We start from the raw sequence: 22133 nt of genomic DNA on the forward strand, positions 1-22133 counted from the left end.
TGTGCTGTGCTTAAAAAAAAAAAACAAAAAAACCCACAACAAACCAAAAACCTAACACCCTCCTGTTTTTATTTACAGGACCTTTTGGAATAAATCATGGAATAGAGCTTCATTCAGATGTGGTAGAATATGCCAAGGAAAAATTGGAGAGCTTCATAAAATACAGTGATAGCTTTGATAAGTAAGTATCTCATTTGTCTAGTTCACTTTGCAGCAACATTTTTGCTTTTAAAATAAGTGCGTCATTGCTTACGAGTTTAGGGAGGGGAGAAGAATGGCATCACACAATCGAAACATAAAACTTTAATTTTGTGACACTAGTTCATGAGGTAAGTTAAACCTTAAGAAACCACGCCTTAGAAGTCTGGGAATATTCCTGCTGTGTAATGCTTACCACAGTTGATTTCCCTGCATTTTGGCTGCGTGAATACATGCACACATATGTATGTGCATATATACATATGTACTTAAAGAATTACATGATATGCAGGTGTCTTTGTCTGCATTTATAGAGTAATTTGTATCCATTAAGTCAGTTTTTATTATATAACTGGGCATCATCTTTCTCTACAGTATTAACTTTTTTCTAATGTACCAATGTTGATCTAGACATGAGTATGTTTATCTGTTTGTCTTCATGTTTATTAACTGAAGAGATGGATTTAGGAGTATTTATATGTGCTTGTACACCACTCATTTTTACTGGTATACTTCTTGGTTACAGTGCTTTGAACGTTACTGGTTCTACCTACTGAACAATTTTTATATTGTTAGTTTTAATTTGGCAAATAAGAATCTGGATCTTGGACCTCTCTGCCTCTGTGAAAGGGAAACAACATTCTAGCTAGGACTGTTCTCTGTGAAGACTACTTTCCTTACAGGCAATATGTTCTCAAACAGTGATTATAAGGTAGCTTCTGGAAATGCAAAAAAGCTTTTGAATTATAGGAGTAGCCCAAGAAGTGCACATCCTATGCCTCTTCTTTTCCCTGATGGGCAGCAGAGAAAATTCAGTCCCTTTACCTCTGTTGTAATGTGTCTTATGAACTGCCATGCTCTTGGTTATGTTGGCTGGAGCTCAATCCACTTTTTTCCATAAACCAAACTTCTGGAGCTCTGGTCTGACCACAGGCCTTCCTCCTTCTGCTCCTAAGTAATAGAAGGGTCTTCATTAGAGTATAAAGTTAAGTTTAAAGTATCATCCTAGTGTTACCTAGATCTGAATTCAATTCTGTACTTATGGTATTGACAAGATTATTTTAGTACTATGTTCCCCCATTAGAATAAATAAAATTATGTAAGAGGAAATGCGTATGTTTCATTACTACTGTCTTAATTTACGTTATCTGAGGTTAATACGTACAGAAGCCAGAAAAAATAAAAATTGATTCAGTCTAGAACTTTATGGTGCACTTTATATAATCAGTTTTACAAAAATGTGTGTGAAATGTGGTCACTTGTGATCATTGCTAATATTGCACTAGTGGCTCTATTAAGTTAGATCTACCTGCCAGCTAATCAATTCCTGTGCATCCTGTATTCCTGCCTTTTTATAGGTGTGTGTACTTAGACATACAAAAAGTTGGTTTTGTTTGAAATGTCTTTCCAATCTGGTGATACATTTACGTGCAGAAATTAAGAGAAATTGAGTGAAGGGGTAGCAAGGAAATGTTGTTATTTAAACACAATCTGATTAGGATATATATGTAAATGAACATCAGAACACTGGGGTTTACACTTTAAAACATGCAAGAACTGGAAGAAAAACCCCAAAGTTGCTAAACTTAGCATAAGTGAGTGTCAATGTTGTATGTATATTGTGTTTGAAGGGAATAAGTGATCATGTAGTAAATGATCTAAATATTCTTAAAGGTGAAGAGGTGTATTTTCCCCTAATTCAACAAAGATCAGCTCTGGGGACAGTGTTATAAATGCTGTGTGTTATTTGAAATGATAGTTAGATTGATCTTTAGTTACATGGTGTTACTCCAATGAGGGAAAGAAGTCAGCAAGTTGGTGAACATGATCTAAACTTTATCACTAATTTGTGTGTTGTATCTTGGCATAAGCTTTGTAACAGTCCACCTTTTCCTCACAACAGTAAAATAGTAAGCAATGGCTACAGAAACATCCTCCTTACCAACCTAACAAAAATTATACTTCTATGAACGTGCTCTTTGATAGAAATCTATTTGGTAATAGCTGCACTGCAGCTGACATGGTACTGATTGACTGGTTAGATTTTGTGTTTTATGATGGGATTTGTAACTTGTCTGTGTAGCTGATTCTGATTAACTGCTTTCTTTGTAAATAATGTGGTTTTTAATGTAGTTAATGAAGATGGTGTGTGGGTTTTTCTGTGATGGGGTCCTCCTATATTCTTTTTTCAAATATAAAGTAATTTATACAGCATGTCTTGAATTTTAATCTGCCTTTCAAACTAATGTGCTCTGGGTCAGTAAGTCTGGTTTTGATTCTTGTTTCAGTAACTTCTTCCTGCATCTTCATTTATAAGTGAAAGATACTTCCCCAAAATTGTGCAGACTGTGGCATCTGAACTTAACTACTGATTTGGTCAGCTTAGTATTCGGATGAAAGACCACTTAAAAAAAAGGTGTGCGGTGTCTGTCTGCTGTTGAACACTGGTGTATACCTAGCAGGCGTCCTTAATGTTTGGAAATAGATTTTATGTGGCAGACTGGTATGAATGAGGCTAATTGTCTGAGTGGATGTGTGCCTGTGATGGGGAAAACACCTTACAATTGACAGCAACCTCTAACAAGGCACACGGGAGACAGAAGGAGCACAGAGACCACGATCCATTTTCCTGGCTGTAACAGAGTTACGCGGATGGGGAATTCTGTAAAACTTTGCATTGCCACTTCCCGCGTTCTTTCTTTAGTGTATAATGTTCTTTCGTCTGGTCTCAATATTTCAAGTGATCTACTTTTGAAACAAAAAGCAGGGTTTTAATCTTATGGGTAGGTACTTGGAGAGCTTCAACCTAGATCTTAAATAAATACTTTGTAACTTTGTGGTGTTCCTTCACTTGGAGCAATAGGCCATTGTCTTTGCATATGACTTCTGCGTGGATCTGGGTCATCATGATTTAGGTAGGGTTTTGCCTGCTAAAGCAAGATGGAATATTGCTTTGGTGCCACTTCTGTGGGGGAATGATTCAGTGTTTTGTGTTATAATTTTTTTCCTTGATTCCTGATAAGAACGTTGTTGAAATGTAATAAAAAATTTACTTTTCTATGATTGGGGTAGGTGCTTGACCAAAGACTGGAAGCAATGTAAAAATAGCAAGTCCAGAAGGATTTGAGACACGCTCCCTGCCTAAAGGGGGGGTTGTCTACCTCTGGTAGCTGGGCTTCTCTTGGTTTTGGCCTCTTGAACTCTTCATCGGAGGAAAAGCTTTTCAGGTACCTGCTTCAGAAAGACAAATAATTGGAGTAATCACTTGTATCTGTATCCATATCCCACCAATCTATAAAAATAGTTTTTCTCTAAATGGAGGTGGAGTTGTTCATCCTGAGAGGTAAAATGCTGTCTTGATTTTACTTGACAATATACGTTTGCCAGTTTGAAAAGGAGTGCCGTCTGAAAGCATCTGAAAAGTGTCATCATGGCTGAGGTGCAAGGATTTTAGGTATAGACTAAAGAAAGTTCTCTGAGTCAGAAATATGCATAAGGCTCTCTGTTGTTCTTAAAATCTTCAGGAAATGCATGCCAATTAAGGGGAAAAGAATCATTCCTTAAGAAGACTCTTATCTAAAACACATATGTGCAAGTATTAGGCCCCGCTTCACCTGTTTATTGAAGGGGAATGTGTTGTCTTTTCTGCTCCCAGTCAACTTCTAGACCTAGAATATCCAGCTCGGAGGGAGAGCCACAGGGCAAGGCTAGGTTGCCCATCTTCTAGCACCCTATCAAAAACCAAACCTGGGTAAGCTGGTGAAGTCCCTGCTGTGAAAGAAAATCACCAACCCTTCTCAGGATCAAAAGAAACTACTTCAATGGTAAGTGACAAGAACCCTAGTACTACTTCTGGGATAACTGTTATGGGTGAAACGTCTTCCTGAAGTCCTGTAGTAGATTTTGCTGGCATTGAAAAACAGTAAACTTAATCTTCCAATAGAATATTCGTTTGTGTTCATTGAAATTCAGGGTTCCTGCTAGGACTCTGAAGGCTTACATTCTTATCATTAAAGCACATTTGAAACATAAGGTTCCTTGTATACACACAAAGGAAATAAAGCTCCTGTCTGCCTGTACACCTGGTTAATAATTTCAGTAAAAATCTGGAGGAAATTTTTCTGCAGGAAAAGCAAACTGTCTCCAAAACGCACTGGTGGCTTTCTCAGTTTAAATTTTACTAATAACTTAGTCTTAGTTTCAAACAGCATAAACAATGTTTTGGGCTTTTCTAGTGGTGAATGAATTCTTGTTGAGTTTTAGTCTAACCAGAACAACACAGGGACTACAAGAATTCCAGTGGGATTCGTTGATGCCAGAGGCTATCTTAAACAAAAAGGAAAGGAAAGTAGGCTTTTGGAATATCCCATTTTCATTTAGAGATATTAAAGAGAAGTACTGTTTCTAATCACCTTGGAAACCCAGAAGGCTCCAAAATGACAACTCTGTCTATTTTTACCTAGGAAGGAAGTAAACCTGCATTTTTCAAGTAGTTGATAGTTGCAGAAATACATATTCTTGCCCTCTCAGAACCACACGTAAAATACCTTTTAGAAAGAAGTAAATAAATCCCATGGTGGACACTGCCTTTCTTTGGAAATCTCTCATTGCTACAAGTTTGATTGTATTTGGAACATTTGTTGTATTAAAGTAAGGGTTGACAATTGTCAGTGCATGGATCCTATAAAATCTGTTGCTTAACAAACACCTGCAGTGTAAAATACAATTTCAACCTATAAAACCATTTTTCTGCTTCAGTGGAAAAAAAGGCAAACACTCCTCTGATCTTATAAACAGATAGGTTGTTTTCCAGACTTGTATCCATGGATGTAATAGGGCCCTGACATTAAACTGAATTGACAGATTTTTTTTCTCATCTCCCTGTTCCTGCCCACTTTTTTTAAAATTCACTGTAGAATTGATAACAAGTATTCCTTCAGTATAATTCTTCATTTTGCCACCAAAGTTTAGAAAGACTACATAATAAAGTTTAAATTTTGTAAACCGGTGTAAAAGGGAGAGTAAGGCTAGTCATAAGTATTTTTAAGAACAAATGTTTGAATTTTTCTTCAGAAAGAGTAATGTGTTTTGGTCTACTTCAATGAAACTGATGAAATGGGAATCAGAAATTATAAACAAGATAGCTTAGATCATATAACGGAAGAACCAAGACAATTTTATTAAAAAATGGAGGTGACAAGTACAAGCAAATTAGAAATGCAGGTTTCTCACTCACTGTCCTACAGCATTGCCTGGAAGCTGAAAAAATGTTCAGGACAAAATTACTGAAGAGAAATTTTGCCAGTATCACTTCTGGCTATTACTCTAATGCTTATTAAAATTACTATTGTAATTGGATGCAAGGGACTTGAAAGTTGTCATTATAGATTTTGTTTTCAAAGATTTCATATTTTTATTTGTTTCTGTTTGTTCTAACATTTGTAGTGTACATGCAGAAGGTCTCACAAGCAATGATACTAATAGGAGGTAAAATGTATGTAATTTTTCAACAAAACACAGTAGCAATCCATGAGTATGCGTTTATACATGAACCAAAGACTAGTTTGGAGAGCTTGAAAAGATGCTTAAACGAGGTGGAGTGAACAATGGAGAAAAAATATTAAAAAAAAAAGGGGGAAGAACTTGCTGTCTTGCTGCCCTGCTGTTGTCCTAGTTAAAGTGCGTTAATTCTTTTCCTATTAAAAATAGTTTTCCCATATTAACTGATGCAGGTTTTAAGTTTCTTAGCTAGTGATTTAATCTTAAATGGGCATCACTGACAGGATATAACATGGGAAGTATTTATTGAGAAACAAATGGGAAAACCTTTTCCTGCAATATATAAGTAGCTTTAAATCTGATTGGTATTAGCTCTAAAGCAGTTTTGCAGTCAAGTAAAATGAGAAAGGCTAATGAGGCATAGAAATTGGAAAGTATTTCATTATTCTGTTGCACATTCTGTGGCACATTATAATACACAAAGCCACGTGAGCATTGACCTTCATTTGTGGTTTTCAAAGAAGATAAGTTTTATGTCAGTTTAAAACCTGAAAAATTGACTAAATGATCTGAAAGCTTCTTCAAGGCTTCTTTCACTGAATGCATTAACGTTTAAACAGGTTCTAGGAGTACTTGGAGTAAAATTATTGATTTATGGATTTCTTATGTTTGACATAAACAATACTTTCAGAGCTTCCCCTTTTAATGCAAATGGGCAAAGGAGCCAGAGCTTCCTAGATCAAATTATTTATAGCTTTTCAGTCTGTCTTAAAACAACCACAGGAAATGCTCATTTTTCACCTGCTGTAGCAGTGTTTCAAAAAGATAGGCCATTTTTTTGTTGGTGGAAAGAGTAAGAAACTTCTAAACCAATCTGCCAGAACTGATCTTTTTTTTTTAAACTGATTTCCACCAACAGCCCCCACCCCTTGCTCCCTTCTTTCCCCATCCTTGGGGGGTCCTTTTGCTGAAAATTTGGTCAGCAGTAAGCTGGAATTAGGACAGCAGTATATTAGTGTAGGACAAAATTAAATGGTATTTCCTTATCACGGTAGTAAAAATAGTTTAATGTTTTATCATATGTTTTCAGAGTCTACACATTTTGCAGATTCATTTCAATGTCTGGTTGTTGTATTTGAATGGTTTAAGGGAAGTTTTATATAAAGCTAATTTCATGAGTTATACTGGATTTACTACTCTGCTTTGGAATATGTATTAAAACCCATTTTATTTCCCATGAAAAGTTATTAATGAAATTTGTCTTGCAATTCTTTTGTTCCAGTGTAGTGTCACTGTAGTTCAAATGGCAAGTGTTAACAACTTGCCAACCTTTTCTTAGACATCATTAAAGTTCAAGAGTAGTCCTTTGTGCCCTAAATTTAAATAAATTTAAATAAATTTAAATAAATTTCCTATTAGAGGGGAATTACTTGAAGCAGCTTCATGGTACTGAATGAGATTTCAGACTTTTCGGAGGGTTTGAGTTGACTGACTAAAGGAAATGAGTGTGGATGGGAAAACAGTATACTAAATTCATTCTGAAATGGGTTTTCTTTCTATAAGGGTGGTGAGCAGCAAGCTGAGATGTAAGTGTGGTTAGTAAATACAGGGGTAGGCAGAAGTGTACTGTTAAATGAAGTCCTGGTATGAATGTATTACTCGAGAGGTGTAAAATTTAGCTGGAGTGCTGCTTGTTTTAAGAACTAATTAATTTTTGTCTTGGCAAAAGGCAAACCAGTTTAAATGGTTCCTCAGCACTGCTTTACTTTCAAAGCATCTTGTAACACGTTTTACTGTTTCCTTTAAACACAAGCCTGTGGAAGCTGAAAGTTGTTTTCCCTTCAAATTACTTGATTTTTCTCCCCAGTCTTACTAAACTTGTTCCTTTTTAAAGAATCAAGTATGTATAACACTTTAAAAAAAAAAAAAAAAAAAAGAAATTCATGCCTACTTGCCCCTAGTTTCATCTTCAAGAGACATCAAGATAACATCCTGCATTCATGAAGGCTAAATAGATAGACAAGCTTAGCCCAAGAAGCATCCTGTACATCTTCAGTATGAAGTAATTAAAGGGTAGGTTCTGTGCGTGGGTGTTATGGTAGGACAGACTGATGAATCCTGTTTGCTATTAGAGTAGGTTATTCTACTATGTTCTCTTTTTTTTAGATAATATCTTGTTATCACACAAATACTAGATTGGTGGATATGGATACAAAAGCAACAAACCTTAATCTTAGTTCTTTGCTATAAGTTTTTTTTTAAATGGATGTTAATTTTATTACAACTTTGTCTTGGTATATGGGGAATCTTCCTTAAAAGAGCATGGGCAGTTACAGTCTACTACTTGATTATTTTCTTAAGTTGCTGCAGCAAAGACAGAAGTGCACTTCAAATTCTGCAGAAAATTTTTTACATTCGGCTGGAAGAAAAGTACTGTGGATGTGTTGAGGGTGGCCTTGAAGCGGCCATCCTTGAGAGAGATGGATGACAAAAAATGCAAAAGATGGAAGGGCAGAATCAGATCAACACCTGTTTTATGTCCTTGAAACTGCTTGATTATCTTGGGCCATTGCTAAGAATTATCTGTGTGCGCTTAAATTTATCCTATGGCAAGTGCTTGTTTAAACAGAAATATTGCATTGTTATGTTATCTATAATGGGAACTCCTAATTTCTGTTCTTTTGGCTGTTGGTTCTCTCATAATCAAGATATGAGATCTAACTGAAGAACCTGATGTGATTAAAACGTCTTCAGATTGTTACAGCGCTTTATTTTTTCCCCTTTTTTGGCATCTGATGTATGAAATAAGAGGGGTTTTTCCATGTTGCTTATATAATGCCCTGCAGGGCTACCCTCGCCATTTGGTAGAGGTGAACAAACGGTAAAGAACACTTGGCATTCTTAGTTCCATTTCATGTCAGTAATTAAAAAATATTTAAGTGAAATATTAACTCATCTTGATAGCTTATGTGATTGTTAATACTGCATGTTAAAGCAATAAACCATATATTTTCAGCAGTGTCATTAATCTAATAAAAGATAGCTCAGTGTAACACAGAAGGAAATTGAATATCTCATATGTTTTGCTATCCTGAAGGCAATAGGAATAAATTCAACTTCTGGATATAGTGACAACTGGGAGTAAAATAATTTGGGTTTGATTAGATCAAGTTCCATTGTAAAACAGTGTGGTTGATACTACTTTCATACTATAAGACTAACAAGCTTGTGATGATGTTGGTAGGTGTTTCTAAAATTGTTTGCTCCCTTGTATTTGCAGAACCTTTGTATTTAAGCTTTAGATAATCTCCTGATCAAATGATTGAGTCTTTGATACTTCAGTAAAACTGAACTTAACTTTGCTTATTATTAAAATTATTTGGGAAAGTTAATAGAACAAGTTCTCAAAGTCATACTTTAATCTTTAATGCATGATAAATACATGCATTTATCAGCTCTTTCTGATTCAGAGGCGCGTGTATCTTTTTGCCAAAATGGAATCAGCTGAAGATTCAGGGAGTGGGAAGAGAGTCTGGTTGCATCACTGGTGAGGTTCACTTCACATGGGAGTGTGGAGGAGCAAGGTTCACTGTTGTAGAATTTAACTAAGTTTGAAGCGTCTGTAATATTCTACTGCATGAACTCTGTATGCCTTTATTTCTGGTATTTTGTCACAGCTCATACCATAACACATGAAGCAGTTGGTTCTGTGGGAAGCACAAATGAAGAGGGCTGGCTTTTGAACTTGCATGTTGCCATGACCAGAGGCAGTTTATAACTTTTTCCTCCTGTTTCTTCTACTCGCTTTTATTAAACTTTCTGAGTAACACGAAACTACAAGTGGCAATTCTTGAACTGCCTATGCTTGAGTGGGCAGCTAGCATACCAGTGCCGGCCAGCTGGGTGTTACCATTGCACAGCCAGGTGCGCTAAATCGACCCCCTTGTTTTTCATCTGACATGGACTAAAGAGATGTCTTCAGGAATTACATGTACCCTGGTCTCTAACGGTGTGTAGGTTTGCTGTGGGAAATTAGCCTTTCAGGAAACTCCTGCTGTTGATGAATTGGGTTGAAACTAGCTGAAGCTATGTGGGGGAGGAAGGTATTTTTTGAAGTAAATGGACTAACAGATAACGAGCTGTTTTGGTCATAAGCCTTGTGTCTCCACAAAACTGTGCTACTAACGTGGCGCACAGTCCAGCCAATTGGAAGTGTTTGTAGACAGAGTTGATCTCTAGTGCTTAACCGATCTCATTCTTAAAGGTGTGATAGGAAGTTGCTCTGTGTCTTCCTTTGCACTTTGTGCCCTTGTGGTTGCAAACTGTGGAGCTAAATGAGAAATTCTCTTCAGCTTTATTTTATTTGTAAGACCACTGTGGATTTTCATTCACAGCTCACGTATATAGTATTTTGTGTCTGGGGAGTGTTCTGTATGTTTTTGTTTTGTGGGCTTCTGTTTTGTCTTGTATTTTTGCTTCCTTGGAGAGTGTGGTGTTCCTCCTTGTTTTAAGAGGGTGTGACCAGTGGCTTCATGAGCTTTAGGGTGGTTTCTAGTAAAGGAAACAGTTCAGGAGTATCTGGTAATAAGCTTGCCAGCTTTCAGAGGAGCATTCTGAGAAGGTCAGAAATCATGAAGGTTGCCAGAGTAGGCAGGCAGGCTGTCTTCATTTTTCTAAAACTAACCAGGGACTGCCTCAAGATTTGAAACTGCATTTTAGAAAAGTACCATAATCTCTCTCTTTCTCCCTGCTCCCACCCCCCTTCCTCTTGTACTTCTGAAGCCCACAAAGGTACTTCCATTCAGACTTTCAAATTAAATCAATATGGTGATGCTTGACTTAAACTGTAGGAAACCTGAAATAAAAACTATAGCATGAACTGCCTGATTGACCTTCACTGAATGTAGAAAAATACATGATAGCCCAAGTTCTTATGAAATGAGATCACTTCTTCAGTGGTGTGATCAGCGCCTTGGGTTTCATATCCTTCCCAGTATTTAACCTTGCCTAATATATTTCTAGATCTTTCTGTGTTAATCTGAAGTTATTTCAACCACGGTTCAGGCTGGGCTAGCTGCCGAGTTGTGTGCAACAAGGCAGTCATTCCCAACTCCCCCTCCCTTTCCCTTTTTTCTTTTTAGTCTACCAGTGTTGTTTGTAGCTTTCAGTTTTTCCTCTGGATTTGGATGAGGAAACATCGTTATGGATTGTTGGCCACGTATAGCACATGAGCTGTGCAGTAGTTGTTAAAGGATTCTGGGATCTGCTTGTGATCAAAGAAGGGAACATTGCATTATTTTCAAGATCAAGCATCCCATCTTGGGGGAAAAAAGTATACTTCAAGCAAAAACTTAAGTTTAATAGAATTCTGATTTGTTAATGGCAGTGCTGTAGATAGGAAAGTCAGCCAAGCCTTATAGGCAGCATCCCTAAGCACTGAAAGTTGCCAAGCTTCGCTGTAACTGAAGGAATATTGGTTTGAATGTTGTCAGGTGTTGTAGTGGGATTTGCTACTGCTAGCCAAGTGAAAAAAAGAATTCTTTTCCAATGAGAGTCAGCTGTGAAGTTTATAAAAAGGCTGGATGTATTTGAAGAAGTTTTTAGAAAAAGGAATTCCTTCTGGATGAAGTTTGAGATGCATTGGATTTTAATACTGCCAGATGAATTTTATGAACTATTTCATGCAACAACAAGATGTTAGGTTGTACTTAATACTTTTTTCAAAGGAAACCATACATCCTCTCTATAATCAACTGTGTAACCTCTCTTCTTAACTTGAAAGTGTTTGGAGAAAACATAAAGTTACTTGCTGAAGGAATTTTTTTACAAAAAAGGTAATCTACATTTATTATGGCGTCAACAGCTGAAGCACTAAGGTGCTGCAGAGATTTGAAAAATGTCAGAAAATATCAATGTAATGGAGAATCTATGCAGCTTTGGCAATAAAGCTCTAGTCTGTATGTCTTTCCTTTGGCATTTCATGCAGTCACGGACTACATACAGTCCCTGCAACTTCTGTTATAAATGTAGATCCACTTAAAAGCAGTTGTATAATTTTAATTTGCTGATGAGAATTAGAACAGATGCTTCTGAGATAATGAAATTTTTTTCCCTTGCTTTATGTGTGGTCAAAAAATTCACAGACTCTTCCATTAAATTTGTTTTTTGGGAAAAGTGGATTGAGCTCAAGGTGGAAAATTGGGAGGTAGTGGAAAACGAGTCTTTTAAAAGCCTAATTTTAAAAAACTTGGATGGGGGGTATTAGGAAGTTAACTGCTCTAATATTTATTCAACAGCCTGGATATCACACATTGATAAGTACACTTATTTAAAGGCACTTCCACTGTATGGCTTGTAAGGTTTCTTTAGACAAATCTATTTGCTTGCAGTTAGAAGGTCTGATGCTTTGAGGCCTTCTCGGTTTTGCGTAATACGTAATTAAAATTGCTTACATATTTTTCTTTGGTCCCTGATGCAGCAGAAAAAAACCAGATTATTTTTGAAGTAGTATTGCCATAATACAGACTTTTAAACTATAGATGCTAATGTTTTTTCACTACATAAGCAAAGTTATGAAAATTATTTTTCTGTCTTTATCTGGACTGGCTTTTCTTAAAAATACTAATTTGAAATGTGTGTCCTCTGTTTTGTTTTTTTTCTTCTTCCCCTTAGATTTGAGTTCTGTGAACCTGCCTTTGTGGTTGGTAATTGTTTGGAAATAGCCTCAGACAGTCATCAATATGACCGGATTTACTGTGGAGCTGGAGTCCAGAAAGACCATGAAAACTACATGAAAATTTTATTGAAAGTTGGAGGCATTTTAGTAATGCCTATAGAAGATCAGGTGACTTAGTGACAATTTCCCCTTTTTATCTTTTAGTATGCGAAATATATAATTTAAGGAATGCTTTTAAATGTATATTTGACTAAGTTCAGCTATGTTCAGCTAATGATACCTTGATTTAGTGTTTTGCTGTAGTTAAGCAGATATTAGTCTTTTCAATGAAGTCTTGAAGTTTTTTCCCTTAAGCTTGTAGGAAAGCATCAGTATCCTGCTTCCATCAGTCTGTGGCAAAACTGTCTTCGGTGAAACCAGAACTCCATTCATAGTATTTTCAGTGTATTATACCAGTCCCAGCACTGCTTTGAATTCTCCTGCCACACAGACATTTTCAGTCAGTACTTCAAAACAAAGAAACCACCCTCTAAATGAAGAGATTTTATTTCAGAGAAATATCAAATAGTTATGATTAGTGGGACATAGTAAGGGGAGGAGAAAACTGAAGGAAAAATATTGCTTACTTCCAGCAGTTTTCAATGTTGCTTTTCCATGTTAGATTAAATGTTTTTCAGACAGGTGTATTATTTTAATAATACTTAGTACTTTTATCACTTTTCATCCTTAGATCTCAAAAGGCTTTACAAAGGTAAGTATTATGCTCCCTGTTTTACTAATAGGGAAATTGAGAAAGACAGATTATGTAATTTAAATTGATGTCCTCCTAAATATAATTACTAAAATGCTTGTTGGCAAACATGCTAGTTACTTTATCTTCCAGAAACAATTATCACATTATGTGTCTGCTTTCTCAAAATACCAAAGTGATTTAAATTTAAGCCTAGCCTGCATGATTCAGTTCCATAAATAATTTTTTTAGTATTTAGTGGAGTAAAATACTGTCAGCTGAAATTGATGGAATCCAACTTAAAAGTAGTCATGATTCGAAAGCAAAATTAAAACTGTGAATATTTCTACCTTATATACAAATGGTTAGGGGGCTAGACCATGTAAAAGTATAAGGAGCAGCTGAAAGATCTGGGTTAATCTAGCCTGCAAAGAAACAACTAAGGGAACATTTAATTCCTGACTTGGCTTCCTAAATGGGTGGAGAACTTACCTAGGAGACAGGAGTCCAATTCTCCTTGCAGGCGCACAGCAAACTGAAAGAATAATGTTACAAATGGCAGCAAGGGGGCATTCTGCCTACATATAGGGGAAGAAAGTCTTAATGAGAGTGGTTGCACAATACAGCATGTTGCCTAGTCAGGTTGGGAAATCTCAGTCCTAGGAGATGTTAAACTTCATCAGAAAAGTGCCTGATTTAACTCTGAAGTTGGTCTTGTTCAAGCAGGGGGGTTAGGACTTCAGAGGTTACTGTGATCTTTTGGAAAAATTAGAAAAAGCAAAACTTACCTTGGGCCTTAATTTTCCAGCTGTACCTCTTCCCATTGCTAAGGAGCCTTATTCAGTACTTTAGTGACCAAGTGATATTTCAAGGAATAATAAAGTCCTTTCTGTTCATTAAACAACCTTTATAAATTAATTTGGAAGCAAATCAAAATAGCAGTGTGTTTGAACACAAATCTGAAGAGCATTGAGTATGACGAAACTGTGACCACCGATTTATTTTGGTTTTGTTTTTATGCAGCTAACACAAATTTTGAGAACGGGACAGAACACATGGGAAAGTAAAAACATCCTTGCTGTTTCGTTTGCTCCACTAGTGCAACCAAACAGAAATGACAATGGCAAACATGATACTGTGGGACTGCGTAAGTGTCACTTGTGCTCGCTCCCTTTGGCTTGATGGGTTGTTACAGTGCCTGGTGGTAGTAGTCTGGAAGTGGGGAGGCCATGCTTTGCAGACATAATATGATAGAACAGGAATGTAGAGTTCAGCAAAGCAGTAGCTCACTGATGTGTTTTTGTGCTCCTGGCTCATGTTCTGTGTTGCTAAACAATTAATATTCTGAATTAAAATGATACAGTGTTTCCAGCTTATTTTTCCAGCCATCTTTTCCTTTTAGGTTCAGCTTCTCTCTTTCTAGCAAGGTATAGATAAAATAGCAAGCTAATATTAGATCTGTCAGGAGTGCTAACTTTCTGATGGTCTCCTAGAGAAAATATTTATTATCTTCCCCCTGAAATGGAAGGAACAGGCCTAAACAGCAGCTGTGGTACTGTAGGATATTAATAGCTGAGTGTGCTTGTGTCTGCCTGCAACTGACATGGTCACGCCTAGCTATTGTTTAGTAGCCACTGGGGTTGTGTTTCTAGCTGCAATGTTTTGAATTAGCTTAGTAAAGGCATTTAGAAAGTCTCTGAAAGTAATCCGTTGCCAAGGTGCTGAGATACCATGATAAGGGGAAGGGGAAGAAAGTTGTGGAGAAAAGTGTAGAGTTGGAATTTTCTGTCGAAGTAGTCAGTGCTAGGAGTAGAGCTTCAGCAAGATGTGGGGATTTAAAGCGAACAAAGAGTCCATAAGATAACAGCTTTTCTCTCCTGGTTTGTTTTTTTTTATGTTAACAAAAAGGAATTAATCCCCCTGGCATCCTCTTAATATGTTTCTTGCCTCTGTTGTCCAAAAAGCAAATTTGTTGACCGGTGTTCAATGAGTCAATAATCACACACATGAGAGACATTGCTTATTTATTTCAGAGTTGCGCAAGCCTGGGTGCTCAGTGGTTTCCCACAAACCAAGCACACCGGGTCAAAATCGCAGTAGGTATTTGTACAGTTAAATGTGTTAGTGACACATAATATTCATGCCCCCCAGCTAGTCATTGGTTAGTTTCTTTCTCACTTATCTTAAAGGTGCAGCTTCTTTTACATGTAGTATTCATGCTCAGAGAGTAAGGGGCTTATTTGAGTAGAGGGCTTTCTGACCTATAGGCATGATTTTTAGTATTATAATGAGGATAGTCCACCCAAAGGACACTTAGTTCTTACCAAGTTGGCAACATACATAAAACATCCTGATTAGTTGTTCTCATTTTAGGTCTAATTGCCCTGGGATGTCCTTGGTTAAATGATACTGACTTTGTACTTTATCACCTGACTGAGATGGGAGTTTTCCCTTTTATCAGTTTCAGTCCTTCTCCAAGAACACTGAATGTCTGTTCTTCTAATCAGAGATGATTAAGTGTCCTGTACTTACTAGCTTACATATACAAAGAACATCTTGGCCTAATACAACATTAGCTAAATTTCTTGAACACCTCCATGCACATTTCTTAACTATGAAACAGGTATAAACCCTTCAGGAGTCCAGGATGTCCTGTCATTGCGTTGCCTATAACTGCTGATCTGGCTACTAATTTTGAGAGTGTGTGTGAGTTTGCCGAGGATAGTTCCTTACCATAGTTATCTTTGCTTTTTTTTCCTTCAAAGTATAGATGATCCTTTCCTTTATATAATAAGTTCTTTTGCAGAAATAATTCATTTTCGTTGCTTTAACACTTGCTTTTTGGGATTCTAGAAGTAATTTCCTGAAATTAACTTGGAATCATAGAGTAGTCTGGGCTGGAAGGGACCTTTAGAGGTCATCTAGTCCAACTCCCCCTGCAGTGAGCAGGGACATCTTCAACTAGATCAGGTTGCTTAGAGCCCAGTCCAACCTGAACTTGAATGTTTCCAGGGATGGGGCATCTACCACGTCCCTGGGAAACCTGTGCCAGTGTTTTACCACCCTCATTGTAAAAAATTTCTTATATCTAATCTGAATCTACCCACTTCTAGTTTAAAACCATTGCCCCATGCCCTCTTGCCTGTAATAATTTCAAAATGACTCTTCAGTGAGAAGAGGAAAATTACATGCAGATGTGCTACTAAGTTGGCACTATTTGAAAGAAAAACGACACATTAGGGCCTTGAAGTTGCACCATAAAATGAAATCAGTAAGGTATGCTTTTTCCCCCTGCTCAGGCTGGTCTAGTTTTATCATGAAGCTTAAAAAAAAAAGTAATGATCTGAAGCTGAAGAAATAAAATTTCTAGCTAATTCCTTTTTTACAGTAACGTCTATTTGTTTCAAATCCACACACCTATGAATTATCTTAAAAGTTCAGAATAGTCTAGTAAACATTATCCTTCTGTAAACTTCAACCAGAAATTGCAGGTATCACTACTAAGTAAATATGGAGTCTGAGCCATACTTTGGGCAACCCTTGAATGACTTCCGACAAACAGGTAATGTTACATACAGACTACAGGTACAACCCCCATATTTACATAGGGCTTAGTAAAATGTCTTATCAGCCAGTCATTCTTGAAGTAGAATCTTTTTCTCATGGAAGACTAAAGGTGTTGCTAAAAGGAATATTTTACCAACTTAGTTGTCAGTTAGGACACAGCTTAGTGCTGCTAGACTTGAAGAAGTCGACATAAAACATCAAAAAATTGCGTTATTATTCTCTTAAAAAACAAATATCCTTAATGTGAATAGTTTGATTAATCCTTTCAGGAGAGAAGCTAAGGCAGATTGGCAGTAAATCACATCCAGATTCTTATGTAATATGTAAATTATTTAAGATGGCTTGTTCAATACCAGAGTGGTTATACCTGTGTGGCAAGTTGCAAGCAAGGATGAACTCTGTCTTTGGGTGTACTGCAAACTGCCTGATAACGGTCAAGCGCCACTAGCATTGGTAAAGTAATCATTTTGCATCTCAAAGTTTTACATTTGAGCAGGTTATTAACATGGCTGTATAGCTTCATGCTTCACTTAGCATGGGAAGTAAAACTACATTGACCCACAGTATACTGTATATTGTAAAAAGTCTGTCTGATCATGAGCCCAGTACATCGCTGTTCAGTCACAATAATAGATTTTTTTACTGAAGTGCAATTTTCTTTTTTATTTAATTGTAATGAAGGAGAAAAGATGAGACTTCTTAGATTCAGTTAAATTTTACTGTATTTTTGAGTTTGGTTACCCTCAAATGTAATTTTTAAATATTAAGCAAGTTTGAGAAGAGTTATATTTCTTGGTGTCCTTCTGAGTAGTTCTGTATTTAAACAGATTTTATATTACCTGCATAGGAAAGCTTTCTGAGCGTCTCACTGTAGGACTTCGTTAACTATCCTTCCTACCTATCAAGCATTTTTTTTCTTTCTTTTTTCTTTTTGTCTTTTTTTTTTTTTTTTTTGGTTAATACACCAAGTCGGAAGCTTTCTGAAATCTCATTTTCTCTATGCTGTGTGTGTGTCTGGGATTTCTGAACAGAAGTGCAAGAGCTTTAGGCTTTGACTTCCTTTATGTAGTATGAATTGTTGGTAGTTCCCAGTTATAGCTTATGATCTGGGATGTGTGCATGAGGAGCTTACTTTGTCTTTAAACCTTTTAGATGCTGTTGTCTTCAAAATGAAATAGAATATAATCAGTCATAACTAGTACTGAAAATGGTTGTTTTATATTATCTTACAGGATAAAAAAGCTGCTTTTACACTTTTTCAGGATGCAGTGTTTCAAAACTTTGTTCCACTCTCTTCTGAAGGAATTCTTTTTCCTTCTGATTTTAAGAAGTCTCTCTTACACAGCTATGTTTACGGCATGAATACCTGCTAGTCCATTACTTCAGCTTAATGTACCTTGTGCTTGCATTTACTACGATTGGCATACAATCTGCAATTTGTTTAGCCGTGATCTTACAAATGTGCTTTGGATGGTTAGATAGGGTTTTGTTCTTGAATTTCGAGTTTGTTTCATATTAAGTGGGGCTTGGGTGGGGGGTTTTTGGTGTGGTTTTTTTTTTATAATTTCTGTTGGTATTAGCTGAAATCAGTATTGCCAGTCATAAAGGTCCTTTCTGTCTCAAATATGAGTAACTAGCATGCAACTGAAGTCAGTGTATAAAACAATAGATTTTGTTTGAAATACATTGAGTATTTTTTAAGCTGAATGCAATATTGGAAGTGTAATTATCAAAATTATTTCTTCACTAACTTTTTCTGTGCTGTAGTCCCCATGAATTTTATGCTACTTCGTACAGGAGGAAAAATGGCAAGCAAGAAAGTTGAACAGGCTGCAGTTGTGCTTGGTTGTGCTTGTTTTTTGGTTTTGTTTTTCTTGGAATTAGCCAACTGTAGCTCATCTAGGGCAGGCATCCAACAGCCCAGCAACACTTAGTCATCCCCTACCTGTCTGTCATTGGAAAATATGTGACTTTTGCCTTTTTGTTACTTGCTTCTTTTTCTTTGGGACTTCAGTAATTTTGATTCATTTTCTACTGCGAAGATACGGGTGACTTACCTGGTAGGTCAGCTGTGAAGCTGACATGATCCTCCCTTATCAGTTAGGTTCAGTAGGAACTAGGGGAAAGCATAGTGAGTAGAATAAGGAGGCAGAAAAAAGGCACTTGCCTAAACAAATGTGGCATAGGGGTAAAAACTGTTTCCTAGCAGCAGGATCTTAAAACAGTGCCAGCAGTAGGTCCCAAGACTTCCCAGGTGCTAAGAGGTGACAGTATTTGTTGTATACTTTCTTACATTTATTAAAATAATCTGTTCATCCTTTCAACTTCTCTTGCACATCTCTCAAAAGACCTCTTACTTTCTTGGACTGTGCCATAAGGTTTGTGAGGGTGGCTCTACCTTCCCTTGTTTCACTTGCATGTTGAATCACGTATTAAAATTCCAATTGTTCTTGAACATCAGCCTCGCACCTAATTTTTTTGCTAGAGGGAAAGCTCACTTATTATAGCTTAATTTTCTTTCGTTTTAGCTCCATGTGCTGTTAGGAATCTCCAGGACCTAGCTCGAATATATATCAGACGCACCCTCAGAAACTTCATAAATGAGGAGATGAAAGCCAAGGGTATTGCTCAGAAGGCTCCTCCGAAACGAAAACGCAGGAGATGTCGTAGACGCAGGATTAACACCTACGTGTTTGTTGGTAATCAGCTCATTCCTCAGCCTCTAGATAGTGAAGAAGATGAAAGAATGGAAGATGATAACAAAGAGGAGGAGGATAAAGATCACAGTGAGGCCCTGAAGCCAGAAGAGCCTCCTCGAAATCTCTTGAGAGAGAAAATTATGAGTCTACCATTACCTGAATCTTTAAAAGCATACTTGACCTATTACAGAGAGAAGTAACTTGTTTTAAGTAGAAGTAATGCCTACTGATAGTTCCTTTATTCTTGAAAATGTAGCATTTATTAAGAAGTAGGTGGACAAATTATTACTAGTCTTTCATCAAGACTGAAGTACAGCGATAAATCGTAACTTGTTTCTATCTTGTCTTTGCTACAAGGAAGACTTGCATTCAACAGTATAATCCCTTTTTAAAAATCTATTTTTCTTTAAATTTTGAAAATGCTGTTTTAACTCTGATAGAAATATATATATTCCATTATGCAGCACTAATCAATATTTTGCATGGTAAGTCTCTTTTGATCCCTAACAGATTTGTATTGATAAAAGGATGAGTGAAATTTTATATATGCTAAATAATTGTTAAACTTGTGCATCTGACTTGATAAGCAATTTGTCTGTATTTATTATTATTAGGGGAACATTTTAAACATGCAGACCCTTATCCTCTAATGTCAGAATCAGACCCTTTTAAAGTTTATTTTACTATGGCTTTGTTGCAATCATTATTACTATGTTGGTATAGATGTATTCCAACAACACAAGTGCAATAAATGTATACAGACACTGAATGAGCTGGCTTTAATGAAATACGAAAATACAAGTTCTGAAATGTCAGATGACCCTGCTACTTCTGCATTTATGTCTTTTGCCAAAAGATCTTGAGAAAAGTAACAGCTTCTCTCAGAGCCTTAAAGAAACATCATACTGAATAAGAAGCAAAGCGATGCTTACTTCAGCTCTGCTTATATTTAACTCCATTCTACACTTCCAGTATTTTTAACTAGAGGCACTTCCTCATTTGTGGGAAGTTTAGGGCAGTGCATTTTGTTTATTTCTACAGCTCACAGCATTGAGTCAAAATGTTTGGTAATACGAGTTTGTGATTTAAATATCAGTCATCTATATTTACTGCTTTTAAGTAGAGGTAGAATTTCAACAAAGTTTAGTTTGTATTGCCTACTGGGATAGCTATAATAGTAAAAGTTAGAATTTGTTCAGCAAATGCACTTTAGTAAGTGAATTTTATACTTAACATGCATCTCCAAGAAGGTAGACTTGTGCTAGCCTATATTTTGTTCCTGAGCATGGCTCTTACCACAAAAATATTTATAAAATCATATGCATCTTTTGGAAACCTAAGAGTAGCAGTGCAAGTGTGGGGACCCACAACAGTGCTGACTGAAATCTTTCTATGGTTTTTCCTCTTCTAGTTGTGAAGTTACTTGCAGTTCTCGTTTTTAATTTTGCTTTTACCATCTTAATTTCTTCATTCTCTGTTGTAACATAACCATGAGGGAAAGCAGTTTATTAAGAACTTGGCATGATACGCATTAAAAGCCACAATCATTGGAAACATCTGCCTGTTGGACCCAGTGAAAAACATTCCTCTTGAAATACCCTGCACAATACATTTTGTAATATTGGTAAGATTTTTTTTTTTCCTGTGTAATAACAATTAATCAAAATAATCATATCTTTCTAAAACAGTAAATGTTCCCAGTCCAAGTATTCATAACCAGTCAATATTCATGTGGTCTAACAATCCAATATTGACTTCAAAGTAGATAAGCATTTTGTTGCATCTGAGAAGGAAGATAATACGTAATTCCACGACACTGACTCTTTATGGTGCATTTAATGCTTTAGTCCCTGGGTTTTTAAAGCACATCATAGTAATGTTTAAGTGGAACTTCATGAAGGCCTGTTGTACCAGCATGTGGAGTTACTTTCCGCAATATATTTACAGTATAAGTAAACAAAACTATTTGAAGTAAGTATTCTGACTTTATTTTAAAAGCGGGAAAAACTAATAAGAAATAGTTTTCCAAAGTAATGATACTAATAAAGTAATTGTGATGCTTCAGCTATAAAAATTGAACATAATCTTGTTTTAAATGGATTATTTTAGATGGAGTTTAAATAATCTGAAGTTTGAGATGTTTTTTGTCTCTCCTTTTTTTGGAATCTGCATCCAAAAGCTCAAGAGTATGAGATTAGTAAATATTACTTAAACAATTTTAAGGACTTTATACAGGATGCTTTTGGAGAACAAATTTCTGCATTCTTTCACGCCTGTATACTTGGATAAATGGACAGCGGATGACTTGTCATGATTCTCCAGTATGTAAGGTTTTTTTTTTTTGGAGTCACTGAAAGAGAATGTTTCTTCTGTGTTTTATATGTGGATTTATTTTCACTCTTGAATTTATATTTACTTAAATAAAAAGGTAGAAACGCAAAATGAGTTAAAACTTAATTTTTGCCATCTCAGTTGATGATGGGGACATTGTTGCAATAAAATGGTTTTTTGGTGGTTTCTGCTTGCTTGAATTTCTGTGTTTCTGTGCAAGTATTTTCAGTTATCTGGAAATTCAGATACCAGTTTGTTCATAGTTACGCCAGTAAGTTCTTAATAAAGGCCATTCTTGAATTTTAGAAGTAGAGCAATACACCTTCTTGCTAAATTTCAAGTTTTTGCCAAGGTTGGAAGATTTATAATACAGGAAAGCTATTTTGGACCCAGCACTTACTTCTGAAGTACTCACGTGGAGAGTTAGTTTCTT

General features: G+C 36.3%; 1 protein-coding gene across 6 annotated transcripts in view; it reads left to right on the forward strand.

Annotated features, from left to right (window-relative positions):
• PCMTD1 (protein-L-isoaspartate (D-aspartate) O-methyltransferase domain containing 1) overlaps window positions 1-21886 on the forward strand; it is a 48624-nt gene extending 26738 nt beyond the window's left edge. For 5 of the 6 annotated variants that reach the window (XM_064442729.1, XM_064442730.1, XM_064442728.1 and 2 more), the window contains 5 exons: window positions 79-181; window positions 12370-12541; window positions 13104-13124; window positions 14127-14250; window positions 19199-21886. In XM_064442729.1, the coding sequence (XP_064298799.1) occupies window positions 79-181; window positions 12370-12541; window positions 13104-13124; window positions 14127-14250; window positions 19199-19569 (791 nt within the window). In that variant the 3' untranslated portion in view covers window positions 19570-21886. The remainder of the gene's footprint in view (window positions 1-78; window positions 182-12369; window positions 12542-13103; window positions 13125-14126; window positions 14251-19198) is intronic. The other variant, XM_064442732.1, reaches the window with a different exon arrangement.
• Window positions 21887-22133: the final 247 nt, after the last annotated feature.

This window comes from Phalacrocorax carbo, chromosome 2 (genome assembly GCF_963921805.1).
Source record: "Phalacrocorax carbo chromosome 2, bPhaCar2.1, whole genome shotgun sequence".
NCBI classification, from domain to species: Eukaryota; Metazoa; Chordata; class Aves; order Suliformes; family Phalacrocoracidae; genus Phalacrocorax; species Phalacrocorax carbo.